Genomic DNA, 27,068 nt, shown 5'->3' with positions numbered 1-27,068 from the left:
TTCACATCTTCCACACCAAATATTTACATAACATTCTTCAGAACTCTATCCTCTTCAGTTGTATTTTCCCTTCTAGGTTCCCCAGATACAGCCTTACTGTTGCAAATCAAGTTCCAGCCCCACCCATAAGTAATATTTCCAGCTGAAAGCTGATTATTTCTCCCTAAAATTTCTTAAGCTCCATAACAGAAGTTTTAGTTGGAATATAATACATGACAGTAGCCCCTTACTACCAGAAATTTAACATTATCTTTTTTCCTCTTCTATCACTATTGCAACTCCTCTGGCAATCAGTGTAAGTACTCCACTTTTCCTTGGTCTCGGATACTCTTTTGAATATATCTCCTGAAATCTTTTCTTTACCACATTCACATGCTCACTTGTTTCCAAATGTGTCTGCTGTAGCATTGCTATTAGCACTCTGTTTTTCTTAATATAATTCAGTACTTTTACCTTTTTGTCTATACCTGTAAGGCCACTCACATTCCAAAATATTATGGACAGTGTAGCCATTAGGATAAGAAATTATTATTCCCATCTACTACATGATAGTTTTTTAAATGTCTATGTCCAGTGTTTGCTTTATTAGCACCCAATAATGTTTGGGAGGTTGATCTTTTATGCAGTTGCATCATCATCTCCATTTGAACCCGTGTCACACTTAAAAAAAAATTGTTTAATGAAAAAACTCAGACAAAAAAAAAAACATCCCCAGAACATCCCAATAACCAAAGTACATCTCCAAATAATGACATCTACCCTCCTGATAGGAACAATTACCCCAGATTGACAGTTGCAGCCAGAGGCACTACCCATCCCCATTATTAATGTTATCCATGCCAAGGCACATGTTACAGCTTGTATTTTTTTCCTTTCCCTTTAGTGCCCTTCCAAACATTAATGACAAGAAGTGGGGTATATGCTTTTCAGTCCCCCGTAAGTTTAACAGTCAACAAAAATCCCAAGATCCCACTTTTTCATATAAAGTCATATTTCACAGACGTGACTGATGCTTTACAATCTCACATTTATTTACTAATGTCATTGTTGCTAGTCGTCTTCCTGTACATCTCCATCTCTCAACCCCAGACTCTGGTTCAAGTCCAAGGTACACTCGATTCTTCTACTCAACTCCTGTGCTTTCTCTCTCTCTCTTGCTTTCTTTAGGAACACTGAAAAAGGCTTCACTGGCAAAGTCTCTATGAGCTTTATTATCAAAAGACGGAGAAGCAGACAGCCCTGTTTGGTGGCTCACTTTTGTGTCAGACAAACATTTGTATTTCCTCAGCCTGTTCTGCATCAAAAAATTACTTTGATCCTCCAGGAAAAAGATATTCTGAAGTTAGCTGGATACAACAGCTTGAATCTCACACCTCCCTCTCAACATTCCCTGATTGCTAGGATAAATTTGCTACTCACCTCTGTGGTGCACAGTGAATAATTATTTTCCACAAACGCTATTTCCAATTTTTAGCACTTTGTGCTTCTGCCACAGTTTTGTCAGGGTCAACTCTTTCTGCTGGTATGACTGCATCTTTGGCTGCTTTCTCATGGCCAGGTTTGGAGCATGCACTCGATGTGGACTTTCAATTAACAAACCTTACTGTGGAATACCAGCCCAGTTGCTTATTTGTGCTTCCAGTTCCTTTAGTATAGCAGAAAATCTCAGGTCTTCCCTGTGTGCGCTGTATTCTAAAAGTTTTTTTTTTTTGAAACAGCTTTTCTTGAGTAGTCTCGTACTCAGTCAGCCTTTTATTCATTTTGACCTCTGATTTTTGTTAGTTTAATCAATTCATCTGAATAGTTTAAAGTTTCTTCCATTTTTTCAGCCTATTGTCATTTGAGTTGATATACTTCTTCAATGTTTCATTTATTTTATTTTAAGCAGCTGTAAGCACATTTCATTTATTTTTTCCTCTACATTACCGGAAGCCGTGTCATGTACCAAAGCTGGAGCTTAAACTGGTTTGGGATTCTTCCCAGTCAGTGTTTTCTCCAGCTTTTCTAGTTGATTTTCTTTCAATCTCTTCAAGTCTATTTTTTTGATGGCATCCAGGCAGTGTACTTACTAGCCAGTAACCAAATTTACTAAAACTGGCAGAGTTACAGGCCCTCATCTCTCACTTTCTTTTTTCACACTGGGAGGGCTGAAATTAAGCTGCTGATCCTGGTGCAGCCATCTCAGAAGTCCCAACAGCAACATTCCTGAACAAAAGATGGACAAGGACTAGGCTTAGAACTGTGCTGAAGGGGCACAAAACACTTCACACTTTCAACATCAGACCTGCTGCTTCAGTAAAAATGGTGGAAGACTAATTCTCCTAGATATGGATAGAAATGTCCTTCAAAGAGTTCCATCTCTGATGGCCCGATCCAGGACCAGTCACAGTGGCTGACTTCCACTATTAAGGGAAGCAGAGATGCATACTACTGCGGTAAACCACAGAAAGTCATTTCACTAGAATAATGCAAATGAAGCCCCCCCCCCCCAAAAGGAGTGGTACCTGGAGAGGTAGGCTCCCTGGAAAGAGCAAGGCAGTCCCGCTGCACCTTCCCAAACTCAGTTTGCCATTTCAGAAAGAGGTGGCATCAGCTGAAGGGCCCAGAGACCACCTCATGCATCTATAGATTCTGCAGAGAGTGAATAAGCTCCAACCCACCCAGATACTGTCCCTCCCAAAAAGGGACTGATGGACTATTGAATGGAAATCAATGATCCTGGGCATCAGCCTTGTTCCAAAGTTTTGTGGCATCTGACTATGTGGAGGGTATCACTAGCTCCTAAAGCTCTCTGCCAATCCTGCAGACAGTACGTACCTACAATGAGGGAAAGTAATAATGGCACAAGTCACTTGAGCCATTTGAAGTCTGGCTTATGCCTAGATAGTCCTCACACACATGCTTATAAGGTCAAACAGTGTTGGCTCATTCAAGTGAAGGAACAAATGTCACAGGAAGCAAGCCTCTCTGCCTAGCTTGGAAGGCCTCTGTGTGGAATGTGAGACTGTCAAGACATACCCAGTAATCCTACTCTGTGAAAACTGACATCAAAGCCCCAAGAAAGGGAACAGTGAGTAATCCATTCCTATCTTGCTTAGTCTCAAAGGGCCAACATCAAAGAGGTTCTAAGGATTGAGTGATCAAAAAAGCCATCTCTAATAAAGGAAAATGCCACACAAAGATAAAACAGAACTCAACCCAAGAACTCACAAAAACAAGGGGTGGAGAAGCAGCATACTGAAAGTCCCTGCTGGTGGAGGAGGGGTACAAGTAGGACCAGACCGACAGCCTAGACTGATCCTAAAGGTAAGGACTGGAGTGATCCCCTCTCTCAAACCAACATGAGAGCCAGCTGCTACTGCCCAGCAAGTGAAAGTGTAACTCAGGGGCAGGGTTGGATTCTATGAAAGACTTTCAGAGGAGAGGATAAGGGGAAAATATGACTAAAGGCTCACACTTTGTCCACTTTTGGAAGACATCTCTCTCAATGGAGTTAAACCAGGGCAATGCCAATTTCTCACCCTCCAAAAAAAGAGCCAGGCTAGCTAGGTCACAGACGGAGAAATGCCCAAGTCCCTTAATATAGCCAGGCCAACTCTGACGCAGGAATAGCTATGCTGCTTCTGACAGGCTGTTTCCTTCTCCTGTAAGGAGCGAGAATTCTACCAGTGGAGGGAGGTGCACACTCAGATGTGTCAGGGGTTAAACATATACTAGGTAAGGCATCAGACAACAGTTCTTGCCCAGAAAACACTCCTGGTAAAGGATGCATCTGGCAAGCAACTGCCTAGACTGTCAACTAGAGGGAAAACAACTTCTCAGATAAACCTAGCACCAGAAGCTCACACTGCTGACACCAAATAGCTTTTAAAGAAACATCCATAAACACGACACTCATAAGTACAAGGTTTTCCCCCAACCTTGCCTCAAGCAAACTTGTTATGGAATGCAAAAAAGAGGGACTGGAGCCTTGACACAGCAGATAATACCTGATGGCTCTAGGCCCCAACATGGCAAAGGAGCACCTACACAAACATTTCCCTCTCTGATGACCTTAACCTCCAACTAGGAGGGAAAGCAATATGGCCTCCAAGTCAGCAGAAGATTCACTAAGACCACAAGGAAATCAGTCCAGGGATGGTTAAATGACCTCTTTCCAATCTGCAGGGAGAGGTCATCAAGCATCAGCCTTTTTGGAGGCTACCTCATTCAAGTGAGGTTGCCTCCTGATTTCTGACAACCTCCACAAAGACTGGCTCCAGGAAAGGTAGCCCCGGGAAGAGAGTAGCACATCTCTGAAACACCACAAGACCTCTCAAACACAAGCATCATGCCAAAGGAGCAGCAAGGGATTTAAGAAAATTTATCTCAAACACAAAGGCCTCTCCACTGGACCCTTCCCAGTGCAGCCAGCCAGCAAGAAGCGCTACCCCCTTCAGCATGTGCTTGCACATAAATACAACCAATCCAATGGGCTGGGAGGGCAGCCAGCCAGAAGACAGTGTATGTGCAAAGGAGAGCAGCTTGCACTGGCCCTGATGCTGGCATCAAACCAAAGTCCTGACAGGTGAAACACTGCACCAAAGATTAGTTACCACTGAGAGCTGACAAAATGGTCAATTTCTTATGGCTGGATCGCAAATATTGATGTGGGCTCATCCTGCAACACCTCCTCTATGAGGACCAACCAAGTCCAGCTGGTCTGAGGGGAAGGCTTGCAATATGAAGCCTCAGTCCTGAGCAATCTTCCCAGGAACACACAACTCAAGCTGCCTCTCCATTACTAGGCTGAGAAGGAAGAAAAAATATTCCACAAGATAGGGGAAAGGCAATTCTAATACCCCATGCTGCACTTGACATGAGGAAGGAATGCAATTTTCTCAAACCTCAAGACCTTTACAGAAATAAAGGACCAAAAAGGATCCAACATCTTTTAATCAGGAATGATATGCACTTCTCATAGGTCCAGGAAGCCACAAACATAAGAGAACCTACCTTCATTGGGCTAACCTCCAGCTAATCCTCTCAAAGATGTTTTCAGTGTTGAAAGTCTGGTCCACCTGCTAAGCATGTACAGGTTTACGCACTCTAGTTTGGTGAAGGGCCTCCTTCCATCACAACCCACATTACAGAAGCTTTCACCAGCAAAAGTAAATCCAAAGGCCATGCAAACACAGGAATTTCTCACTGGTGGACATAGCAAAGGAGGAGGAACCCCCCCCCCACAAAAAAAAACCTACACAAGTGGTTAAAACAAACAAAAAAAAAGACCGGCACAATGGATGAGCGAGTTTACACTTTCAGCATTTGGAGAGGAAATTTATCAGATCTCAGCAAAACAGCACTGCCCAGTGTTATATGAACTCAATCCACAAAGTGAAATGTATGTCAGTTCCATTTGAGTACAAGGAAAAAACTCTGATTACAACCTAGGCAATTTGGACTTAATCAGTGGCCAGGACATCTGCTGGAGATGGCAGCGGGGAAGGAAACAGAGAAGTGTCTTGTTAATTTCACATGTCTGGAGTGCTTGGTATCACAGAGTCTTCAGTGGAGACCACAGACCATGTGGGAGTTCTGTCTCTGAGAAAGGTAGGGTAGTCATGAAGGGTTACATCATCTGCAAAAGTGATTGGTATGCCCTAGTATTTGCCCACTTTAAACCAAGCCCTGGAGTTGTTACTGGGCATGTGCAGTGAGGTTAGGGATTTAAAACAGAAAAACCTTGACTCTCACCCTGAGAGAAACAAATCGGCCCTAATGCTCTCACCTTCTTGGGAATAAGTGGGTCTACAGAACCAAGTGGAAATGAGCACTTGATGGTCATGGGGTAGGACAAAAAACAAGTAAAAAAAATCATACAGCAGTTATGCACATTTTCTATACAAGATGTACTTTGATCAAATTAATATGACCTGCAATAAATTTACTGTGTTTCGCAACCTGGTATGCCAACAACTTTATCTTTCACATTGAACAGCTTGCCTAACTAGGCCCAATTCCTTTATAATTTATACTGTTGAGTTAACCTGACTAAACAATGCTGCCATGGTGCCCCCTAGTGTCCTTATAAATTAGTTCACATATCTTACTTGCTGGCATCTGTGGCCTATTGTACTGCTTTCCATGGCATCTAAATCCTTAGCACTATTGTCATCACTGTTCCACTGGACAATTGATTTACTTATCCTTTGTTGACCGGGTTAGTTCTACTAGGCTGGTGGCCTTTTTTCATGGGAGATCCGAGGGGGGTATTTATACTGCTAGGGGAAGTTTGTGCAGGGAAATGGAAAACTTCCATTACCCTTTTCAATAAGTGCAGTGGATCTTTTACATCCACCTGAGCTATCACCAACTCAAGCAGATGAGGCCTTGGTGTTACTTACTTACAGTTTGTTCTCTGGGTAAGTGTTCTGGTCTACTGAGCCTTTTCACCCACAACATGAGCTCAAAGAGCAGAAAATACATCACAGTGTTTTTAATCAACAAACTTACATACATAATGAGCAGAGAGAGCAATATTCAGAAAATAACGAGAAGGTTCAATGCAGATGGGGCGAGACAAAGATCCAGTCAGAGTGCATTGAGGAAAAAAAGAAAAATATATACAAAATACAATCCAAGATGTGCATAAAATACAATGCAATCATACATGTACTACATAAACTCTATATACATGTGAATATATGTGTAGAATATGCTGCATTAAGAGGCTGAGAAAAGCTTCATAAAAGTATTCTATTATTGATGATACAGGGGTGGCAAGTTACCCAACCACTGCCGTAGCTGTAGCTGCAGGTAAATTCAGTAAATATCCCCTTTTAAGTGCATCTTTGAGGTTTTTAATGGTTTCTGTATTTTTGATGTCGGTAGCAGAGTCCAGTTTAGGGAGGCTCTCTCACCTACATCAGTTTAAATGGAGGGCATACTAGAGAGAAACTGTTGTCTTGTGTACTTGTGAGCACATAAGGATTGTCTTGTAATGGTAGTTTCACTTTTAAAGTGGAGCAATGTCTGTGTTTTAGAACCCTGTAAATGAGTGTACTTAGAGGAAAAGTGGCCCAAGAGACACTGGAAACGAATTGGATTATTCTTTTTTTAGTAAAATTGCAATGGTGCATGTGGGGCACTGCTAATAGAATGATTTCACAGTTTTATTTTTAGCAGTCTGCATTGATGACTGTGGTCTGAACGCATAATGAGAAAAGGAAGGCCATATCTGGAATGGGTACTAAAATATTTTTTAGCAATGGTCCTGTCAGGAGTGGGTGAAAAGAGGTGACTGATCTTGTAATATAGTTTTAAGTGACCAAGGACTTTATTAGTTACAAAATCTGTAAGAGTGGTAAAGCAAAGAGTAAGTATTATGCCTGGGTACCTCCTTTCAGTAACATTAGGCATTATATTCCCATTGATATCTGTTAACAGAGTAGGAGGGACAGTGGGTAACTTCTTGCCTGAGGAAAGGACCACGACAATGGTTTTCTTAAGGTTAATTTGCGATTTCCCAGAAGTGGACTAGGTACATAATGGAGTGAAACTGTCCTGTAACTTGGTTTGTAGGTAAGGGTGGCTAGTACTGGGTTGCAGGAGGAACACATCATATACATACATTTAGGATATGGTAAATGTTTTAATGTCCCATCCAAAAGATAATGCACTCAGGACTGCAGTAACCCCTAATGCTGCACTGCAGAGTCAACAATCCGAAAATGAATCCAATTACCTGCAGTGGGAATAGAATCCACAGCCTTCTTACCTTCCAGCAGTCAAGGTGAGTCAGTGGGAATAGAATCCACAGCCCTCTTACCTTCCAGCAGTCAAGGTGAGTCAGTGGAAATAGAATCCACAAGATTTCTTACCTTCCAGCAGTCAAGGTGTCAGTGGGAATAAAATCCACAGCTTTCTTACCTTCCAGCAGTCAAGGTGAGTCAGTGGGAATGGAATCCACAGCCCTCTTACCTTCCAGCAGTCAAGGTGAGTCAGTGGAAACAGAATCCACAGCTTTCTTACCTTCCAGCAGTCAAGGTGAGTCAGTGGGAACAGAATCCGCAGCTCGCTTACCTTCCAGCAGTCAAGGTGAGTCAGTGGGAACAGAATCTGCAGCTCGCTTACCTTCCAGCAGTCAAGGTGAGTCAGTGGAAATAGACTCCACAAGATTTCTTACCTTCCAGCAGTCAAGGTGTCAGTGGGAATAAAATCCACAGCTTTCTTACCTTTTAGCAGTCAAGGTGAGTCAGTGAGAATAGAATCCACAGCCCTCTTACCTTCCAGCAGTCAAGGTGAGTCAGTGGGAATGGAATCCACAGCCCTCTTACCTTCCAGCAGTCAAGGTGAGTCAGTGGAAATAGAATCTACAGATTTCTTACCTTCCAGCAGTCAAGGTGAGTCAGTGGAAATAGAATCCACAGCACTCTTACCTTCCAGCTGCCAAGGTAAGCATGCTACCTGATGAGCCACTGACAACTGCGACTCGGCTCCATCTGACAAACAAGCCTTAATGAGCTGTACACTGCTGACTTATTCCCACCAATCTGGCACTCTGAGCTAGTATGCATTTGTTCTCTATGGCATCTGAGCCTTACTGTGCACCTCTGACATAACTGCTACACTCTGGTACCCAAGGCTTCCCCTTATCAGTGGCTAAGCCCTGTTTGCACTTTGAACTAATTAATGCAATTTGACACCAGAGTTCTGTCTTTGCATGCTTTCTGCTGCCTTATAATCAGTTTTACTGTTTGATTTGGTTGCCCGTTTTGTTTTTAACCTTGTTGCAGCACCCATTTCATCTCGTATCTCATGTCCCGATTTTGTCATTTACTTTTGTGGCCATTTTTGTTTACCAATTGGACAGTGCCTTTGTTCTCACCAACAAACTAGTTTCAGTTACAGCATCTGTGTATCATCCTGGACATTTGACTATGTTGTCTAGTTTTGTGGCTTGGCTGTTGTCTGGTTCTAACTAGTTCCTGGTGTTTGTGTCACCTTATACAGTCTGCCTTCTAATAACCAAACAGCTAGTAATGGCAGGCGTCACCAAACATTCGTCTAGTATCAATAGTCCTTTAAAAACCCTCGCAACACTATCAGTGTCACAGAAGTTACTAGGCTAATGGCCAGAGGGTCCTTACCTCAGCCAAATTTTACCCTTGTTACCATGATCAGCACCTATTGCCCCTGTCCTAGTGGGACACAGGTGGAACCCCCGGGGTGAATTTCTGGTTACCCATCTAATCGTCCAGATTGTGTTTGAAAATGGTCAAAGAGATGCTCTGTTTGATGTGAAGTGGGAGTCTATTCCAAAGGTGTGGTAACCTCTGGGAAACAACTCTGTCCCTCCAGCAGGTGCTATTGATGTCACTTACCAGGTTTAGATCTTTAGAGACATTTGACTTGCAGATATGCAGCATTTCCAACAAAGTGGGGTCAGAGACTGCCTTATATGCAAGGCAGAGATCACCACTTAGTAGTCTGTATGAAACAGGAAGTGACAGTGATTTCAGCCGATCCACATAGGATAGCTGCTGAAGACCTTGAATTTTCTTTGTGAAGAACCTTTATATCTTCTCCACTTGCTGCAGGTGCTTTGAAAGGTACATGCCAAAAGAGGTGTTGTACTCAATTATTGGCCTAACGAGTGAAGAGTACAGGGAGGTCATAACTTCACTTTTTCTCGAGGCAATGCCCTTACTTATGAAGTGAGCCATATAGAATGCCCTTCTTACCTCTCTGGAGGCATAGTTATAGGTTCATAGGTTGATACTAGGCTATCTGCCCTAGGGCATTTATAAGCCTAGCCAGAGTGCGTTTGGCTTTCACCACCCTTTTAGATTAGTTGACTGTGCCTCTGAATAGTAGGTCACAGAAGGTAGCCCTTTTAAGGTTAGTTTACTGTACCTCTGTCAAGCAGGGACACAGAAGACATCCCAGTGGTAAACTTACCATCTCCCATCCACTTGTCAAGATTTCCCTAGAAGAGGGTCAGTGAGGGGCTCTGCCCAACATGGATTGGGATTTTGTTCCAGAGTGAGGGGAGCCTCTGCGATATGAATCTGTCCCTCCAGCATGTCCTATTTATTTCTGTGCTGAGGTCCAAGTCCCTGCAGCGTGTAGCTCTAAGGGATTTGGATTTCCTGAGGTGAAGCATGTCCATTAATTCTGGGTTGGACATGGCTTTATATGTCAGACACAGATCGCCTCTGAGTAGGCGGTACGCAACTGAGTAGAGCTGGAGTTTCTTTAGCCGAACTGCATAGGGCATATGTTTGAGCCCCTTGATCCTCTTGGTGAGATACTTTTGGGGTCTTTCCAGTTGCTGAAGGTGTCGGGTAAGGTACATCCCAAATGGGGCATTGTAGTCAATTATGGGCCTGATAAGTGATGAGTAGAGGGCCTCTCTTGATCTAGATGTGAACCCTTTCGTGATAAGGTGGGCTATATAGAAGGTCTTTCTAACCACTTTGGCAACGTGATTGTCAAAGGAGAGATTGCTATCTACTTGGGTCACCAAGTCCCTAATTACTTCTTCCGTACTTAATGGATTACCACCTATGTGGTAATTCGTGGGCACTTTGTTTTTCCCAAAGGGGATGACTATGCACTTTTTGGCATTTAGCTTTAGGCCATGGCTCTGGCACCAGTTATCCGTCTCTGTGAGACCCTTTTGGAGGATGCTTGTGTCAGCCGGAGAATCGATTACAGCACTCAGTTTGCAGTCATCCGCGAACTTGGTCAGCCATAGTCCACCTGTGTTAGCCTGTACCTCATAGAAATATATACCGAACAAGAGAGGTTCCAGGACTGAGCCTTGTGGGACACCACTTGTAACTGGTTTAGAGTCTGACATGGCACCTGCTATTCTGACCATGTGGGTTCTATCCCTGAGCCAGTTTGCAACCCATCTTGTGACATAGGGGTTGATATTTAAGCTGGTGAGCTTATTTATGATGCCCGAGTGGGGTATTGTGTCAAAGGCTTTTGCGAGGTCTAGGTAGGCTGTGTGGACTACCTTCCCTTCATCTATGGCTTTGGTAACTGTTTCAAAGAGGTCGACCAGGTTCAAGAGGCAAGATCTGCCCTTAACAAAGCCGAATTGGGTAGGATCCAGTGTCTGGAGGTTCCCAATGTCTTTGTTTATGATTTCCATGATGATATGCTCCATAGCTTTGCAGACCAAGCTAGTCAGGCTTATAGGGCGATAGTTTCCGGGGTCTGTTGTGGCACCACCTTTGTGGAGTGGGACCACTGTTGCTGTACGCCATTCCTTGGGTACATATCCTGTAGTAAGGCTGAGATTGAACAGTGACTTTATATGAGGGTTTAGTTCTTCTTGGAGCTCGTGTAAGACGCAGCCCGGGACACCATCTGGTCCCATTGCTGCTGTGTTTTTTGCTTTGGAGAGGGCAACTCTCACCTGTGCATCTGTGATCTCAGGAAGGCTACACTCTGTTGGGATAGACATTTGCTCTTTTGGGGGGGGGGGAGAAGTTTGCACTGAACCTTTCTGCCAGGATGTTGGCAATGTCTGTGGGTTCAGTGTATTTTTTGTCATTTTGCACTAACTCAGAGCATATCTGGGAGTTGCCTCCCAGGTTTCTGACATAACTAAAAAAGGCCTTGTGATTATCTTTAGTGTCTTGTGCAATTTTTCTTTCGAAGCTGGCCTTAGATGATTTTATGAGGGATCATAGTTTCTTGCTAGTACTGATCAGTGACGCCTTCCCTTTTTGGGACTTTGCTCCGTCATGTAACTTTCTCCTTCTGTTGTATAGCTTATTTATGGCCAGGATCCACCAGACAGGTCTCCTGCCTATGGAGGAGTGAGTCTTGGTTTTATTTGGGATAGCATGCTCCATGCATTCCTGTAGGTGTCCACAGAATGGTTTTGTAAAGGATTCTGCATTTTGGGCCGTATTTTCCACTGACCCGGGGGCTTTGAAGGACTCCACCTCAGATTTGAGAAGTGTGAAGTTTGCTTTTGAGAAGTTCTTCACTGTGGTTTCCTTGGCTATGGGTGGGGATGGAATATGGATGTCCAGTGAGATTTGTTTATGGTCTGATCTTACCAATGAGGGGTATACCTCTGGTGTGGAACATAGAGACCCCATGTTGGTGATGACTAGATCCAATATGTTTTCCCCTCTTGTGGGAGTGGTGACAAGTTGTTCCATAGCATCTGAGTTTATAAATTCTAGGAACCGTTGGGCGAGGGTGTTTGGGCTTGAATAGTTTTCCCAATTGATGTTTGGGTAGTTGAAGTCACCCCATATAACAGTGTTTGGAGAGACCTACATATTCTCCAGTGTTCTCTGGAAAGCCGAGTGAGGTTCCTGTGTTTGGGAGGGTGGCCTGTAGCAGGCTACAAACTGAAAGGCAGTTTTGCCCACTGTTAGTTGCACATGGATGGTCTCTGATGTTTCATGCAGTGCCACTAACCTGGAGGTGTAAGTATCTTTGATAAATATGGATACTCCCCCTCCTTTTGTGGTTCAGTCCGAGTTTTGGGGCCAGAAAGCATGGTATGAAGTATAACCTCTGTTAGTGCTGGGGTGCTCTCGGGAGCCTTGAACCAGGTTTCTGTTACTGCACAGATATAGATATTCTCCACACTGAGGAGAGTCTCGAGTGCGTGCATCTTTAGGTTTAGACTTCCGGCATTGAGCAGCATTACCCTTAGTTTTTTTTCTTTGTGTTGTCTATGGGGGTGGGTTTGTCTTTTGAGCCTTGCCTAAAAAAGGCACTATGGGGGTGCAAGAGCCTTTGCCAGTATTCGAAAACCCAGGGGTGACAGGTGCAAGCCGCCCCTAGCGAAGCAACGTGGCTTGTCGAGCATGTCATCCCAGGCTGACAGACCCTGGATCCCCTTTGAATGACACCAATACTTTAGCCAATTGTTAAAATTAATCATTTTGTCTTTATACTGTGGCATCATTCTTGGTGAGGGTAAGATGCTACTCAAGGTCAGGGTCATACCAGCCTGGGCTACATGATCAAAGAGCTCCTATACATCTTTTTTCATGTAGTCCAGGGAGGTACGTCTCAGGTCATTCACACCCGCATGGACAATGACGGAGTCATATTTGTACTTGCTTTGGAGTGACCTGAGTGCTTGTGTTATGTGGCGGATCCTGGCAGCCGACAGGCAGCTTACAGTGACCTTCTCCTTGTTCAGCTTGGTGAGTGGGACGTCGGTGTGTCTGACAATAGAGTCACCTATTGCAAGTGTATTAGGTGTGCTGTTTAGCCTTAAGAGCTGTGACTGTGTGGCACACTGACTTTGTGAGCTACATGGATATTGTTTCGTGGTAGGTGTTGCTTGGATGTCTGCTTTGGAGGTCTCTGCTGCTTAGGCAGATTTTTATTTAGAGCCTCCGAGTATGTTTTTGTGTGTTTATGTGTTTGGTTTGCTGATGTGATAGGTCTATGTGAGACTGGATTTGTGGTGTGTGTGGTTACCTTCTCCTCCTGACAGTCTGTGCCAGTACTGGGTTGAGACAGCTTAGCCTCCAGTTTGGCTATATAGTTGCATCTCTCACATATATTTGAGCTTGTTGGGAGGAGGAGAGGGTGGTCTGTATACATAAGGCAGTTGTAACATTGCCTCAAGATTCCCAGATTCACCAGCTGGACTGGAGAGTAAACTCAAAACTGACCTTTGGACATGCCTGAATAATATAGGGAACTACTTATTGACTGATCGGAAAGAACCAAGTGCTTAGGAGGAGTATAAGAGGATGTAGTGCTTAAGTTCATTTGTGTTTACCTATGAGATTACTTATACGAGCAAGTGCAGGGCTTTAGAATGAGAATAGAGTGCTTAATTAGAGATTTAGAGCAGTTCTAAGGGAAAAAGTGAAGAGCAGACTTTGTGGAGCCGGGAATAGTTTAAACCTGTTTACGCGGCGCTGCCCGACTCTGCTCTGTGCGCAAGACTGCGCAAAAAGAGAGTTACAGGGTTTTAAGAGAGAGAGATCAAGGAGTTTAGAATTGACCCAAAATGGCCAATAAAACTACAGCTTCTAGGCAGTAACCACTCCTACAGGGACAGGCAGGCTGCTCAGTGTTAACCACTGCCACTGGTGAACACAGAGACTTCCCTTTAGCCCAAGCAAGCACTGACTGGCCTCTAAGAAACTTAAAAACAGTTCAGAACAGCAAATCTGTAACTGAACTTTCTTAAATTTCAGAAAGTGGGAAAAAAGCAAGATTTTTTGTTTTTTTTTTTGTTTTAGTTTAAAGGTAGCAGAGATACACAAGTAGCAAAATATTCACAACAGTGCAATAAATGACCCCGCACTTGAGTGCTAGGCCAAAGTCAGGTAAAATGCAATTTTAAGAGAAAAAAACGATTTTAAATTAAGTGCAACACAGGAAATGCAGTAAACAGGCTCTAGATGTGTTCTAAATACTGTTTCTAATACAGATAAAAACTTTAGCAAGCCGGAAAACGCAGAAAAGTAGGAGGCAAAGCAGTAATTCTAAACAAAAAAATCAGAAGAAAATACTTAAAATCTCAAAAGTGTTTCCTTTCTTCTGTCAGTGTTTTCTCCCCTTGGTAGGTGCTTTAGCAACAACTAACAAGCCTGGAAAGACGCCAAAACCACGAGGCAGCAGGGTTTTAAGAGAGAGAGATCAAGGAGTTTTAGAATTGACCCAAAATGGCCAATAAAACTACGGCTTCTAGGCAGTAACCACTCCTACAGGGACAGGCAGGCTGCTCAGTGTTCACCACTGCCACTGGTGAACACAGACTTCCATTTAGCCCAAGCAAGCACTGGCCTCCAAGAAACTTACAAACAGTTCAGAACAGCATATCTGTAACTGAAGTTTCTTAAATTTCAGAAAGTGGGAAAAAAGCAAGATTTTTTTTTCTTTTTTTGTTTTAGTTTAAAGGTAGCAGAGATACACAAGTAGCAAAATATTCACAACAGTGCAATAAATGACCCCGCACTTGAGTGCTAGGCCAAAGTCAGGTAAAATGCAATTTTAAGAGAAAAAAACGATTTTAAATTAAGTGCAACACAGGAACTGCAGTAAACAGGCTCTAGATGTGTTCTAAATACTGTTTCTAATACAGATATAAACTTTAGCAAGCCAGAAAACGCCGAAAAGTAGGCGGGCAAGGCAGTAATTCTAAACAAAAAATCAGAAGAAAATACTTACAATCTCAAAAGTGGCTCCTTTCTTCTCTCAGCGGTTTCTCCCCTTGGTAGGTGCTTCAGCAACAACTAACAAGCCTGGAAAGATCAAAGGCAAGGTTGCTGTTAACCTGAGTGCCCAGATCTCTCACCACTGAGTGCGTATTTAGTGTATTGCCATTGATGTGGTAATATGCAGGAACATTGCTCTTGACGAAAGGGATGACAATACTTTTTTCTGCATTGAGTTTGAGGCCATGACTTTGGCACCAATCATTTGTATGTGTAAGATTCTATGATCGCACCCAGTTTGCAGCAGTCAGCAAACTTTGTAAGCCACAGTCCCTTGGTTTTAGCTTGTACTTCAGAGAAATAGAATCCAAACAGTAGAGGTCTCAGGACCGATCCCTGTGGAACACCACTGTATTTTGACTATATGGGTTCTATCAGAGCCAAGTTCCCAACCCACCTTACGATACAAGGGCTGATGTTTATCTGTGAAAGTTTGTCAATGATGCCTGAGTGAGGGATACTGTCAAATGCCTTGGCAGGCTGAATACACAGATTTCCCTTTGTCCAGGGCCCTTGTGACTGTCTTGAAGTCGTGCACCAGGTTTAACAAGCATGATCTCCCCATGACAAATCCAAACTGGGTAGGATCTAGTGTTTGGACATTACCTATATCTTTAAGGTCCATGATGATTCTCTTCACAGCCTTGCAGACAAGGCTAGTCAGGCTAATAGGTCTGTAGTTCCCGGGGTCAGTAGTAGCACCATCTTTGTGCAGAGGGATAACGGTGGTTGTTTTCCATTCAGCTGGGATGAAGCTGGTGCTTAGACTGTGATTGAAAAGAGTAGCCAATGGTGTTGCTAATTCTTGTTTGAGCCCATGTAGGACACAGCCTGGAATGTTATCAGGTCCCACTGATGCTGTGTTTTTGGCCTTAGAGAGGGCGTTTATGACCTGCTCTTTAGAGATACAAAGTAGGGGACAGGTGGTAGAGATAACATGAAGTACTTGTGGTGGGGACAGGGGACTGAAGTATTCACCAAACCTGTTGGCTAGCAGGTTAGCTATGCCCACCGACTCAGTGTATGCATTACCATTAACTACCAGTTCGGTGCAAATCTGAGTCTTACCTTTTAGGTTACAGATGTAACTACAGAACGCCTTATGGCTGTCCTTAGTTGAGGAAGCTAACTTGGATTTGTAGCTTGCCTTGGAGGACTTCACAAGAAGTCTTACTTGCTGAGGAGGGAGTGCCTCCATTTTACAGCCCGCTCCTTCTTACTCTTGGACAGCAGTTTCTTCCTTTTATTGTAAAGCCTGTTAATGGTGGTTGTCCACTAGGCAGGTTTACTTTCCTTGAAGAGCTTGTTTTGGTCTTAACAGCTACTGCTGAGTCAATGCATTTATACAGGTGCTTGTACATGGCATTGTTGTAAAGCTTGGCTTAGTTACTGGTTCTGTCTGAAGGGAGAGGTGCAATGAAGCTAATTATACCATCCTGTAAGAGGTTATAATCTGCTTTGGAGAAGCTTTTTAGTCTAGCTGCTGCTAGGGGAGGGTCAGGTGTGATAGTTACCTCAAATGAAACTGATTTGTGGTCAGAACTCACCAGGGATGAACTCACAGTGGGGGTGATACAGTGGCCTCCCACATTTGTAAGCACCAGGTCCAGGATGTTGGCTGGTCCAGGGCACTGGAGTTGACAAAGTCGAGGAATCTTTGGGCAGGTGAGTTTGAGCAAGAGTAATTCACCCAATCAAAGCTAGGGTAGTTAAAGTCGCCCAAAACTATGGTGCATAAGGATGTAACATGATAGACTCAAGTTAATTCAAATAGGCACAGTGGGTGTCCTGATTCATGGAGGGGTTCTGTAGCTGGCAATAACGTGAATAGGTGTCCTATCAACAGTTAATTGCACCTGAAGAATTTCTAGGGTGTCATGCTGTTTTACCAATCTGGAGGTGTATTTATCCTTGATGAATATCGATACACTGCCTACTTTAGTTTTCTTGCCTTCAGTTTGTGGTCTGAACGTGTGGAAGGAGGTGTAACCCGATATGGCTGGGGTGCTCTCCACAGCCTTGAACCAGGTCTCAGTGACTGCACAAATGAGTCCAGGGTGAGGACTGCTTCCAGTGACTGCAATTTCATGCTAAGACTCCTAGCGTTTAGCAACATGACCCTGAAGTTGTTTTTGATTGGTATTTTTACATCAGAGTTTTGTCCATGTGACACTGCCTAAAAAAGGCTCTAAGGGGGTAGGCAACAGCCTTCACCATTAGCCAAAATTCCAGGGGTGACAGACAAAGACCATCTCTGGCAAAGCAGTGAGGTCTGTCGATCACGTCATCCCAGGCTGACAGATACTGGATCCCCCTTAGAATGTCACCAAAAACTAAGCAAATTATTAAAGTCAATCATTTTCTGATTGCATTGAGGCATCATTCTAGATGAACGTAAAATACTGCTTAAGGCTAAGGACATACCTTTCTGAGACACAGTCCGAGAGCTCAGTCGTCTCTCTGTTCATATAGTCCAGAGAGGTACGTCTCAAGTAGTTCACATCAACATGGACTATGACAGATGACAGAGTGATAATGGTACCTGTTGTTGAGAGACCTGAGTGCATGTGTGATATGGCAGATCCTGGCACCTGACAGACAGCTGACTGTGACCCTCTCCTTATCCAGCCTGGTGAGAGGGACATGTGTGTGTTTCATGATGGAGTCTCCTATGACTCCACCCCTTGGTGATTTATATGCCCCTTTTCATTCTAGTTTTTCCTTTCATTTTCCCTTCAGAACACATTTTCTTGTTCTCTATCCCTCCCCGTTTATCTCAAACACATACCCTCCTCTTCTAATTCTACACCATAATCTTCCATCTTAGTCTTACACCTCTGTTTTTTGCTCTGTACCTATGGGCTGAAAGACTGACCTCATGTCATCTACTGCCAGCCTGTAGCTCAAGGAACTCTGAAGCTGAGCAGTAACTATTTCAAGCTTACAGCCTCCTACTTCTGCTCATCATGAAGTCCACCATCACCTACAGCTGTCAGTAAACAGCACACCCACTTACTAACTTCAAACCCACTTACACTGGGGTCCTAAAGAAATCTCTAACAAAGCTTTCAAGGCAACATGCCAGTAGCCGCAGATCACAGTCACTTTCAACAATGTATCCTCGACTACTCACAATTCAAGTCACCCAGGTTGTGTTTACAACCACAGTGCCCTCAGAGGCTACAACCTCTCTTTCCCACTCATGTCAGTGGCCAGTGTGTTAGTCACAGATGCATCACTGCTTCTGAGAAGGTCATCTCCTCCTAGCAAGCCTGAACAAGGACAATGTGACTTTGCTGTCTCTCTGGTGCTAGGATTCACAATACAACTAGGGCCCTTAGGTCAATGGTTGTTACCATGCCAGTTGGCCATGTGGCCTAATGGATAAGGCGTCTGACTTTGGATCAGAAGATTGTAGGTTCAAGTCCTACCATGGTCGCACTGCCAGTGAGCTAGTCATTTATGGTTCAGTGGCAGAATTCTCGTCTCCCACGCACAAGACCCGGGTTCAATTCCCAGCCAATGCAGTGTCTTATTAGGTGGGAGTTTGGCATAATGGTTAAGGTGTTTACCTTATAAACACAAGGTGCAGGCTTGAGTCTCACATGAGGTAAATGGCTATGCTTAAAATGGTCCCAAGGGACAGTTAGCCTAGTACTAATCTATGAACCATGTGGAACTGAACTACATCAAACACTCTACCAGAGATGCACAGACATGCGTAAGTGTTCAATGTAGAACAACAAGGGACTGGAGAAGCTAGTCTTGAACAGTATCTTGTAAGAGAAAATGACATCACAGTACAAAGAAAAAATAATGGACTGCAATAATGGCACAATAAATGGAGCCATATTAGGAGGATACAATGCGCCTCAGCCTCTTGAGGAAACGAGCGACAGCCCCGCTTGCTTTACAAGGGATGGCCTGCACCTCTCCCTTCAGGGCTTCCACATATTGGCCCAAGAATTTGCTAATCCCCCATTACTACCCTTTTTTAGGCAAAGTCAGTCTCACTACCAGGCAATAAAAGTCAAATACCCAATCATAATGCCTTACTAAGCCTCAGACACACATATAAGCAGAGTTACTTAAACAAAAAAAAAATGTGACTGCTCCCTTACCCAGGTTTAGTATCTATCCCCTAAATCACACCCTCTGTTGATTGCAGGTAGTGATCCACAGTCCTCCACAATCCCTTTACCTCGCATTAAATTCAGTGGAGCACTAACTTTGAACTCTTAACCCTAATCTCTACAGACAAATCTAATGATCATATTATAGCCAAATATATAATCCCCACAAGTCCCCCACTCATATAAAACCCTACTTAAAATCGTATGGAGATTCTGCTGCTTCTTTTGGCTGCTCCCGTTAGGAGTCGCCACAGCAGATCAACTATTTCCATTTCTTCCTGTCCTCTGCATCTTGCTCTGTCACACCAACCCACCTGCATGTCCTCTCTCACCACATCCATAAACCTTATCTTAGGCCTTCCTCTTTTCCTGTTACCTGGCAGCTTCATCCTTAGCATCTTTTTCCCAATATACTCTGCATCCCTCCTCAGCACATGTCCAAACCAACGTAATCTTGCCTCTCTGGATTTGTCTCCAAACCTTCCAACCTGGGCTGACCCTCTAATATACTTATTCCAATCCTGTTCATCCTTGTCACACCCAGTGCAAATCTTAACATCTTCAACTCCGCCACATCAAGCTCTGACTCCTGCCTTTTTGTCAATGCCACTGTCTCGAACCCATATAACATAGCTGGTCTCACTGCCCTCTTGTAGACCTTCCCTTTAACGCTTACTGGTACTCCTCTGTCACAAATCACTCCTGACACTCTTCTCCACCCACTCCATCCTGCCTGTACTCTCTTCTTCACCTCTCTTTCACACTCACCATTACTCTGAACTGTTGATCCCAAGTACTTAAACTCATCCACCTTTGCCACCTCTACTCCCTGCATCCTCACCATTCCTCTATCCTCCCACTCATTCACACACACATATTTTCTTTCTTAGTCCTGCTGACCTTCATTCCTCTTCTCTCTAGAACATATCTCCACCTCTCCAGGGTCTCCTCCACCTGTTCCCTACTTTCACTACAGATCACAATGTCATCTGCAAACATCATAGTCCACGGGGACTCCTGTCTGAGCTCGTCTGTCAACCTGTCCATCACCATTGCAAATAAGTAAGGGCTCAGAGCTGATCCTTGATGTAATCCCACCTCCACCTTAAACGCATCCGTCACTCCCACCGCAGACCTCACTGCTGTCACACTACCCTCGTACATATCCTGTACCGCTCTTACATACTTCTCTGACACTCCCGACTTCCTCATACAATACCACAACTCCTCTCTAGGCACCCTGTCATATGCTTTCTCTAAATCCACAAAGACACAATGCAACTCCTTCTGAACTTCTGCTTATTAAACCAAATACAGTTACAGCCTGAGAGAATTCAAATAACTGGTAAATGCATATGAACACATATGCACTTTGTTTACTAAATTTTAATGCCAACTCCATGGACCAAGCAGTTGCTCCTCTCCTACTACAGGTTCAAATCTCCGTAACCTTGTTCTCACACACATTTCCCTTGTGTACTACTCATCTAAAGCAACCATTTCAATGATTAAATCAGACACCAGACTGTTACATCCTCAAGAGCTTAACCCATGTTCCAAATAACACCATTATATTTATGGACTTCTTCAAAGCTAACCTTTTACTGCTTTCTGATTTCCTAATGAGAGTCAAAATCTCAACCCTCCCCACCACACTGACACAGACACACTGCAAAACCCACCATATTTACCTCTTTTATTCTCTTCTATACTGCACTGGATCCACCTCCATCTATCATGGTGGAATTGCAGAATAAACAAACTCAATGAAAAAAGAAAAAAAAAATGCCCGAAGGAATAAGTCCACCTCATTCCCTTACAAAATGGATCCAAAAAATGTCTGGGTTTTGGAAGGCTTGCTGTGAATTAAAACATGGCCACCTCCTCTAAAGATAATCATAAGGCCTTTTTAACTGCAAACACAGGAGTAGTGCCTATTATTGTAGACAGCTGGTTTCAAACGGCACTGCCTACTCTGAACCTAGAAGCATTACTAATACACACAGAGAATTTAGTTTCAACTTGTCCCAGTGTTACACACATTCTAAACCACCACTAAATATGTATTCTGAAGAATTTCTGCCAGTGCTTTCTAAAATCAAAAATACCAGCCCCATGGGTCCAGACAACATATAAGGTTGTCTTCTAGTCAACACAAAATCCTGCATTACTGTATCCCTCCTAAACCTTCTACTTAGCCTTTCTAATGGGTACATACCAGAAAGCCTGGTTAACAGCCAATGTGATGCCCCACCACAAGGATGATCCTACTACTGACCCTGAAAAATACTGACCAATTGCTTTACTGATGTTGTTTGTACTAACAATATCAGTAATCTGCAGACTCTCAACCACAACTAGTTTGGCTTTGTAAGAGGTACATTTTGCCTACTTAATCATGTGGAGACTTAAAAAGTTACCACTGCATGACAGACCATCTCTACACACACTCTAATTAGATCTGGCCAAGGCCTTCGATACTGACCCTCACCTATGGTATCTCATCACAAAACAAATTATCCCTTATGCTACACACTGGACACCCAACTGGTTCTTGGACAGAACTCATGCATCATTCTATCAAAGACTCATCACTAGCGGAGTTCTTTAGGGCTCTACGATGGACTTGTCTAAAAAAAAAAAAAAAGTATGAAGTGTCTTACCTGAGGACATATCAACATGGTTTGGTTTCCAGTTGGTTTATTCATATATTTCTTAATTTAATAATTATGTTTGTTCACTGAGCTGATGGATTTCTTAATTTAATAACTTAAGTTTGTTCACTGAGCTGATGGACTGGTACAGGAAGGTACAGGACTCTTAACCACCTCCAGAGACAAACAGCAATTGACATGCACACAACAGCTGCACCGCAGATGCAGTACATGTAGTCATTTACTTAGTAATCAAAACGCATAAACATTTCAGTAGAGAAAGGCAACATTACAAATACGCAGTCATCTACAGTATAAAAAGATTAACAGCATAAAGTATCTCAACGAATTAGGCTAGTAAGACAGTGAGAAAAGATGCAGTTCTTGGAAAGGAGCTTAAGTAAAAATATTAACTCACATATACAGTATGACAGCACAATGTCACAGTCAGTGAGAAACGGTGTAACCTAAAATGTAGAACTGTAAACAAGCCACAAAATGTGCAACTGTATCAGAGCTACAGATGTAACCGGCATCTTTGAAGTATATGCCTTTGTTTTCAGTCTGCACATGTAATGCTAAGTATGTTTTTTAACTGCCAGATTCTGCAAATCTGTAATGTGGCCTGGAAGAGAGTTCCATAAAGCAGGAGTTAGCTCTGGAAAAGATTTTTCTAAACAGCTAAAGAACATTTAGGTCTAACGAGCTTGGCAGTAGTGTTACTTCTTAATATACAAGAGTATTCATGTAACAGCAATTTGCTTGCCAGTGGTGGGCAACACCAATCATTTAGAAGTTTGTAGAGAAGTGAATTGAGAAAATCCAGGCTGAGATAGGATGCATGCAAACTCCATGTGCAACTAACACAGACAAACTAAAAATATAAAAATTTGCTGAAGAAAGTTAATTGTAATAACTGCAGAATACTTTACCTGACAGATAAAGACAAACGTTTGTCTGCCAGACCACTTAGAACAGCAACAGAACTTGTCAATGAGTTCATGTAGGAAGTTTATCATCAAAGGCACAGATGCAGAACAATGCAGTTTCCTGATCATCTCACTAATCTGAAAGGACAATTTTCAGGTGGTTATTCCTCTACTTGCTTGTTTTGTGTTAATTATCAAGACAAAGAAATGTATCAATAATAAACAGAAACGTTCACAAATAGAATATATGCATAAAGGCCTTTTCCCCTTCTTATGATACATCATTCAATTCTCCAATCAACTCAATAAGAGAGAGAAGGTAGGAAACTGCTACTCCATGACTATACTACCAGTGAAAGTACACATTCAAAAATCTAATGTAAACATAGGCAACAGCTGTAAACATCAATAAAAAGGTTTTACAGGAAGACAATCTCCTCTGTTTCACCTATGTAAGAGTTCTTGCCCCTAACCTCAACTCTCTTACTTTATATATTAACTCCAAAGTCAAAAATCCCTTGGAGTAAAGAATCCTGTCCCTTTCTGTTGCTACTTCATAATACTGCACGCTTTGGACTGACATTTTTTTTTTTTTATTTTTACTAGGCAATCATCTACCATTTCAACAGCAGTTCTGTGATGGTAACCCCTTCTGCTGCAACTGGGCAACATAAAATTCCAATCTAGTACCACAGGCAATGCCACTAAAACTCATTTCCTCTTGTAATATTTTACCACCTCAGATGCACTATGTAAACTCTGGGTGCCAACTGTGCCATAATCCCCATACCCCAAACCCATCTCATGGTAGCTGTACTACCATAGAACTTCTACCCCCATATGTTAAGTGGCTAAAACATGTGGCATTTGTCATATAGCAAGGTTCAGCTTGTGAAGGGTTGTACACAAGTGTAGCGCCTCACAGAGCAAGACTATGCAAGTCACACAGCATCCACATACAAGTTTATGATGCGTGTAACAAATGGTAAGCATCTTCCAGAGTAACCTGAAAAAGTTAACAGGCCTGACAAATGATCTCACAGACCAGATGAATTTGCTCTTTATGGTCTAATAATCCGCGGTGGAGGTGCTGCGGTAGTGTTGTCGCCTCACATCAAGACGCTGTCCCGTTCGATTCTCAGCTAGAGCGTCTTAAGTGGAGACATGCGTGAATGGGCATTCCTTCGTTGAAGGTTGTGCGTTAGGCCTGGCAAGCCAGCACGTAAAAATCAACTGCCAATCATTAGCGGACCGGAGTTCCGCTGTGGCGACCCCTAACCGGGAAAAGCCGAAAGACACAACAAATCTCTGCTTCAATAAAATGAAATAAGCATTGTTTACAATTAATGAAAATCAAATTGTGGAATCACGTTTTTACTAGTTACCTCTCACCATACTGATCCTCAAGAAAACTCTTTCTCCAACAAGCTTCAAATTAGAGAGAGAGACATTCCTTAATTTTTTTATAAGTGCAGAATCACAAATGAGCTTTGAAGGTGACAGCACATAATTAAAAAAATGCATATATATACACAAGGAAGTAAATAAATGGTTCTTACTAGCTTAAAAGAGATCCAGCGAACTGAAGAAACCTTGTCAGTACAAAGGGTGAGTGCAATGGGTCGTAGGTATTCGTAAACATCTGTTGCGCTGTACAGCTCTAAAAGCAGAATAAGCTGTCTGCAAATAAACAGCAGCTAATCAATGAAAAGAAAACATGGTTCTGACAAACTACTATAGCTGAAAACCATACTTTTTGCAGGGCCTTCATTATGACAAAATAGGCAGCTATATACAGTTTAAAATCACAAGTATTATACAGTTCCTTTGTCTTTTTTTCCAAGTCTGTAAAGATACAGGAGCATGACCATTTCATCATAAGTGTACAAATATTAAAGTTCATAATTTCAGTACAATTCATCACACTTGTCAATTAGTTACAGGTGGACATTCAACAATTTGGACCAACTTCGATCGTTGGACATCCCCAAACTGGAGATGGACTCCACCACACAGTGTGAAATGTCAAGCAGTTTTCTCAATGAAAAAGACAGCAGCCTGTGTCATCATCTGTTATTTTTTAAAGTAAGATTTCTAACATCAACAAGGGAGCCCATAAAACTTGGGAGGTCAACTAGGTTCTGGGCTAGCTAGTGGACAGCCAACTAGGTTCTGGGCTAGCTAGTGGACAGCCTCTAACCAATTCTCAGCTTGGTGGTGCCTGGAGGTGCTCTCAAGGAGACCAAAGGGACATGAACAGGGGGTTGAAGGAGACGACCATACTAGAGCAGTGATCCTGACAGTCAAAGATTTACTGTTACGGCGAGCATGTTTTATACAGCGCTTTTAACAGCAGCTTATTACACTGCACAAAGAATAATGTAACACTCAGCGACAAACTGCACAAGCTTAGTGACCGATTAAGGGATGGACTACTTACATGCCCTGCAGAACAGTACTGAGAAAACCTGCCTTGCTTTGATTTTGTATGGGCACACTTATGTTTGGAAAATATGTGAATGATGACCCAAGGTAGCTGTGTAACAAATACTTCAGGCTGGCACATTTCTAAAAAAAGGCTACAGGAGTAGCTACTACTCTGGCAGAGTGGGCTCAGACCTACCTTTACCATATCTTAACATGATGACTCGTAACAGAAGCCACTGCAATACTGCCATTTGTAGAAGATCTGTTTAGATATTGCCCTCCCCTATTTCCCTGGCATAAAGGAAACAAATATTCTCATACTGGCTCACCTTGAACCCTTGGCATAAACAACGCAAAACTGTGTTTTTTCTCAACTCAGAAGAACACTTCAACTTGTATACATCCAGTAAGTGCAGTTACCTTCCTTCATTGTTCTGGGGACTCCAGTAAAACACTATAATCGAATTACGGACTTATAGCCAATTCTGACAGTACCACAAGCACAAAGGATGGGTTGGATTCTGGTGTCATCCTGTGGAATACAATACAATACTCTTTGCACATTAAGGCCTCTACCACTGCAATTTTCCTAAAGGCAATCAAGAACAGTATCTTCGAGACAATTAACTTAGTATTGGTGTACTGGCTAGCTTACAGGCTGAGTCATGTTCTCAATTATAAAATTCAAAAGCCATGGGGGAACTAGCCTTCTTGGAGAGATCAAGTTGGAAATCCCCATTCAAGAACTGTTTGCCTGTGGAGATGGAAATTAACGTGGTATTAATGTGGTATCAATGTGGTATCCAAAAGAAGTCTGTCAATAGCTGACAAGTGAACCTCAACAAAGGCATAACTCCAAACTTTACAGACAGTTCTGTGAAACACAGTAGGACTTCAAATAAAATACATCTTTAAGTTCCACGTGATGACCTCTGCACCAGACAGAAAACCTCCTGCCAGTAAAGACTTCCTGACAATGGGTCTTCTGGCGACTAGCAACAGTCCCACAAGAAAATTAAGCTTCTATCCTCCAGACTGCCAGCTAGAAACACTCCTGATGTTTGAATGAACACATGCACATTGTTCAATTAGCAATTTACATGTGCATGGCAGATGCAGTGACTTTTCTTTTCTCATCTGGACCATCACAGAGAAACAAAGCTACCTTGTCCAGAATGGGACTGAACAGGAGAAGCCTGGTCTTTCCCTCTTGCTGTTCGACATACCCATGAAAGGATGGGGAAGGCTGGCATTACATAAAAAGCAGCCTCTTCTCAAAGGCACAGAGAATGTGTTTACTCTTCAAACTTCCCAGGATGGATAACTAGAACAAAATTCCTTTAAATGGAGTTGTCTTGGGAGGGACATGTCTGGGACTCCCAACTACTATACCGTTCTCTGAAAGACTTAGACCAGTTTCCACTCAAAGGTTGGAAGCAGATGTATTTAACTGGTGTGCTAAGGAGTTTTGGCTTAAAGTGTTGTAGCAGGCCTACACAATATGCTCCTACCCCAAGGCAAGGTCTCAAACTATCATAACTAGTAAGTGTGGGAGGTTGGCATAATGGTTAAGGTGTTTACCTTATAGACACAAGGTGCAGGGTTTGATTCTCACATGGTGTAATTGGCTAGGCTTAAAATGGCCCACAAGGGCAGTTAGCCTAGTACTAACCTATGAACTCTATGAGCCATATGTAGCTAAAGGAAAGTAGCCTG

At 42.9% G+C, this 27,068-nt stretch overlaps 1 protein-coding gene and 1 non-coding gene across 6 annotated transcripts in view; one reads left to right on the top strand and one right to left on the bottom strand.

The window, feature by feature from the left end:
* Positions 1-27,068, bottom strand: part of PPP4R1 (protein phosphatase 4 regulatory subunit 1) — a 1,686,542-nt gene that overhangs the window by 133,583 nt on the left and 1,525,891 nt on the right. For all 5 annotated transcript variants that reach the window (XM_044066551.1, XM_044066553.1, XM_044066554.1 and 2 more), the window contains 2 exons: positions 24,485-24,605; positions 22,929-23,063 (listed from right to left, as the gene is read on the bottom strand). In XM_044066551.1, coding sequence (XP_043922486.1) covers positions 22,929-23,063; positions 24,485-24,605 — 256 coding nt within the window. The remainder of the gene's footprint in view (positions 1-22,928; positions 23,064-24,484; positions 24,606-27,068) is intronic.
* TRNAQ-UUG lies at positions 18,576-18,648 on the top strand. The gene has a single exon. It is a non-coding gene; the product is annotated as a tRNA-Gln (tRNA).

Source organism: Protopterus annectens, chromosome 3.part1 (genome assembly GCF_019279795.1).
Source record: "Protopterus annectens isolate FY-2018-M chromosome 3.part1, PAN1.0, whole genome shotgun sequence".
In the NCBI taxonomy this organism is placed as follows: domain Eukaryota; kingdom Metazoa; phylum Chordata; order Ceratodontiformes; family Protopteridae; genus Protopterus; species Protopterus annectens.
The sequence above is the reverse complement of the archived record's forward strand: the minus strand, read 5'-3'. Positions and strand labels throughout refer to the sequence as shown.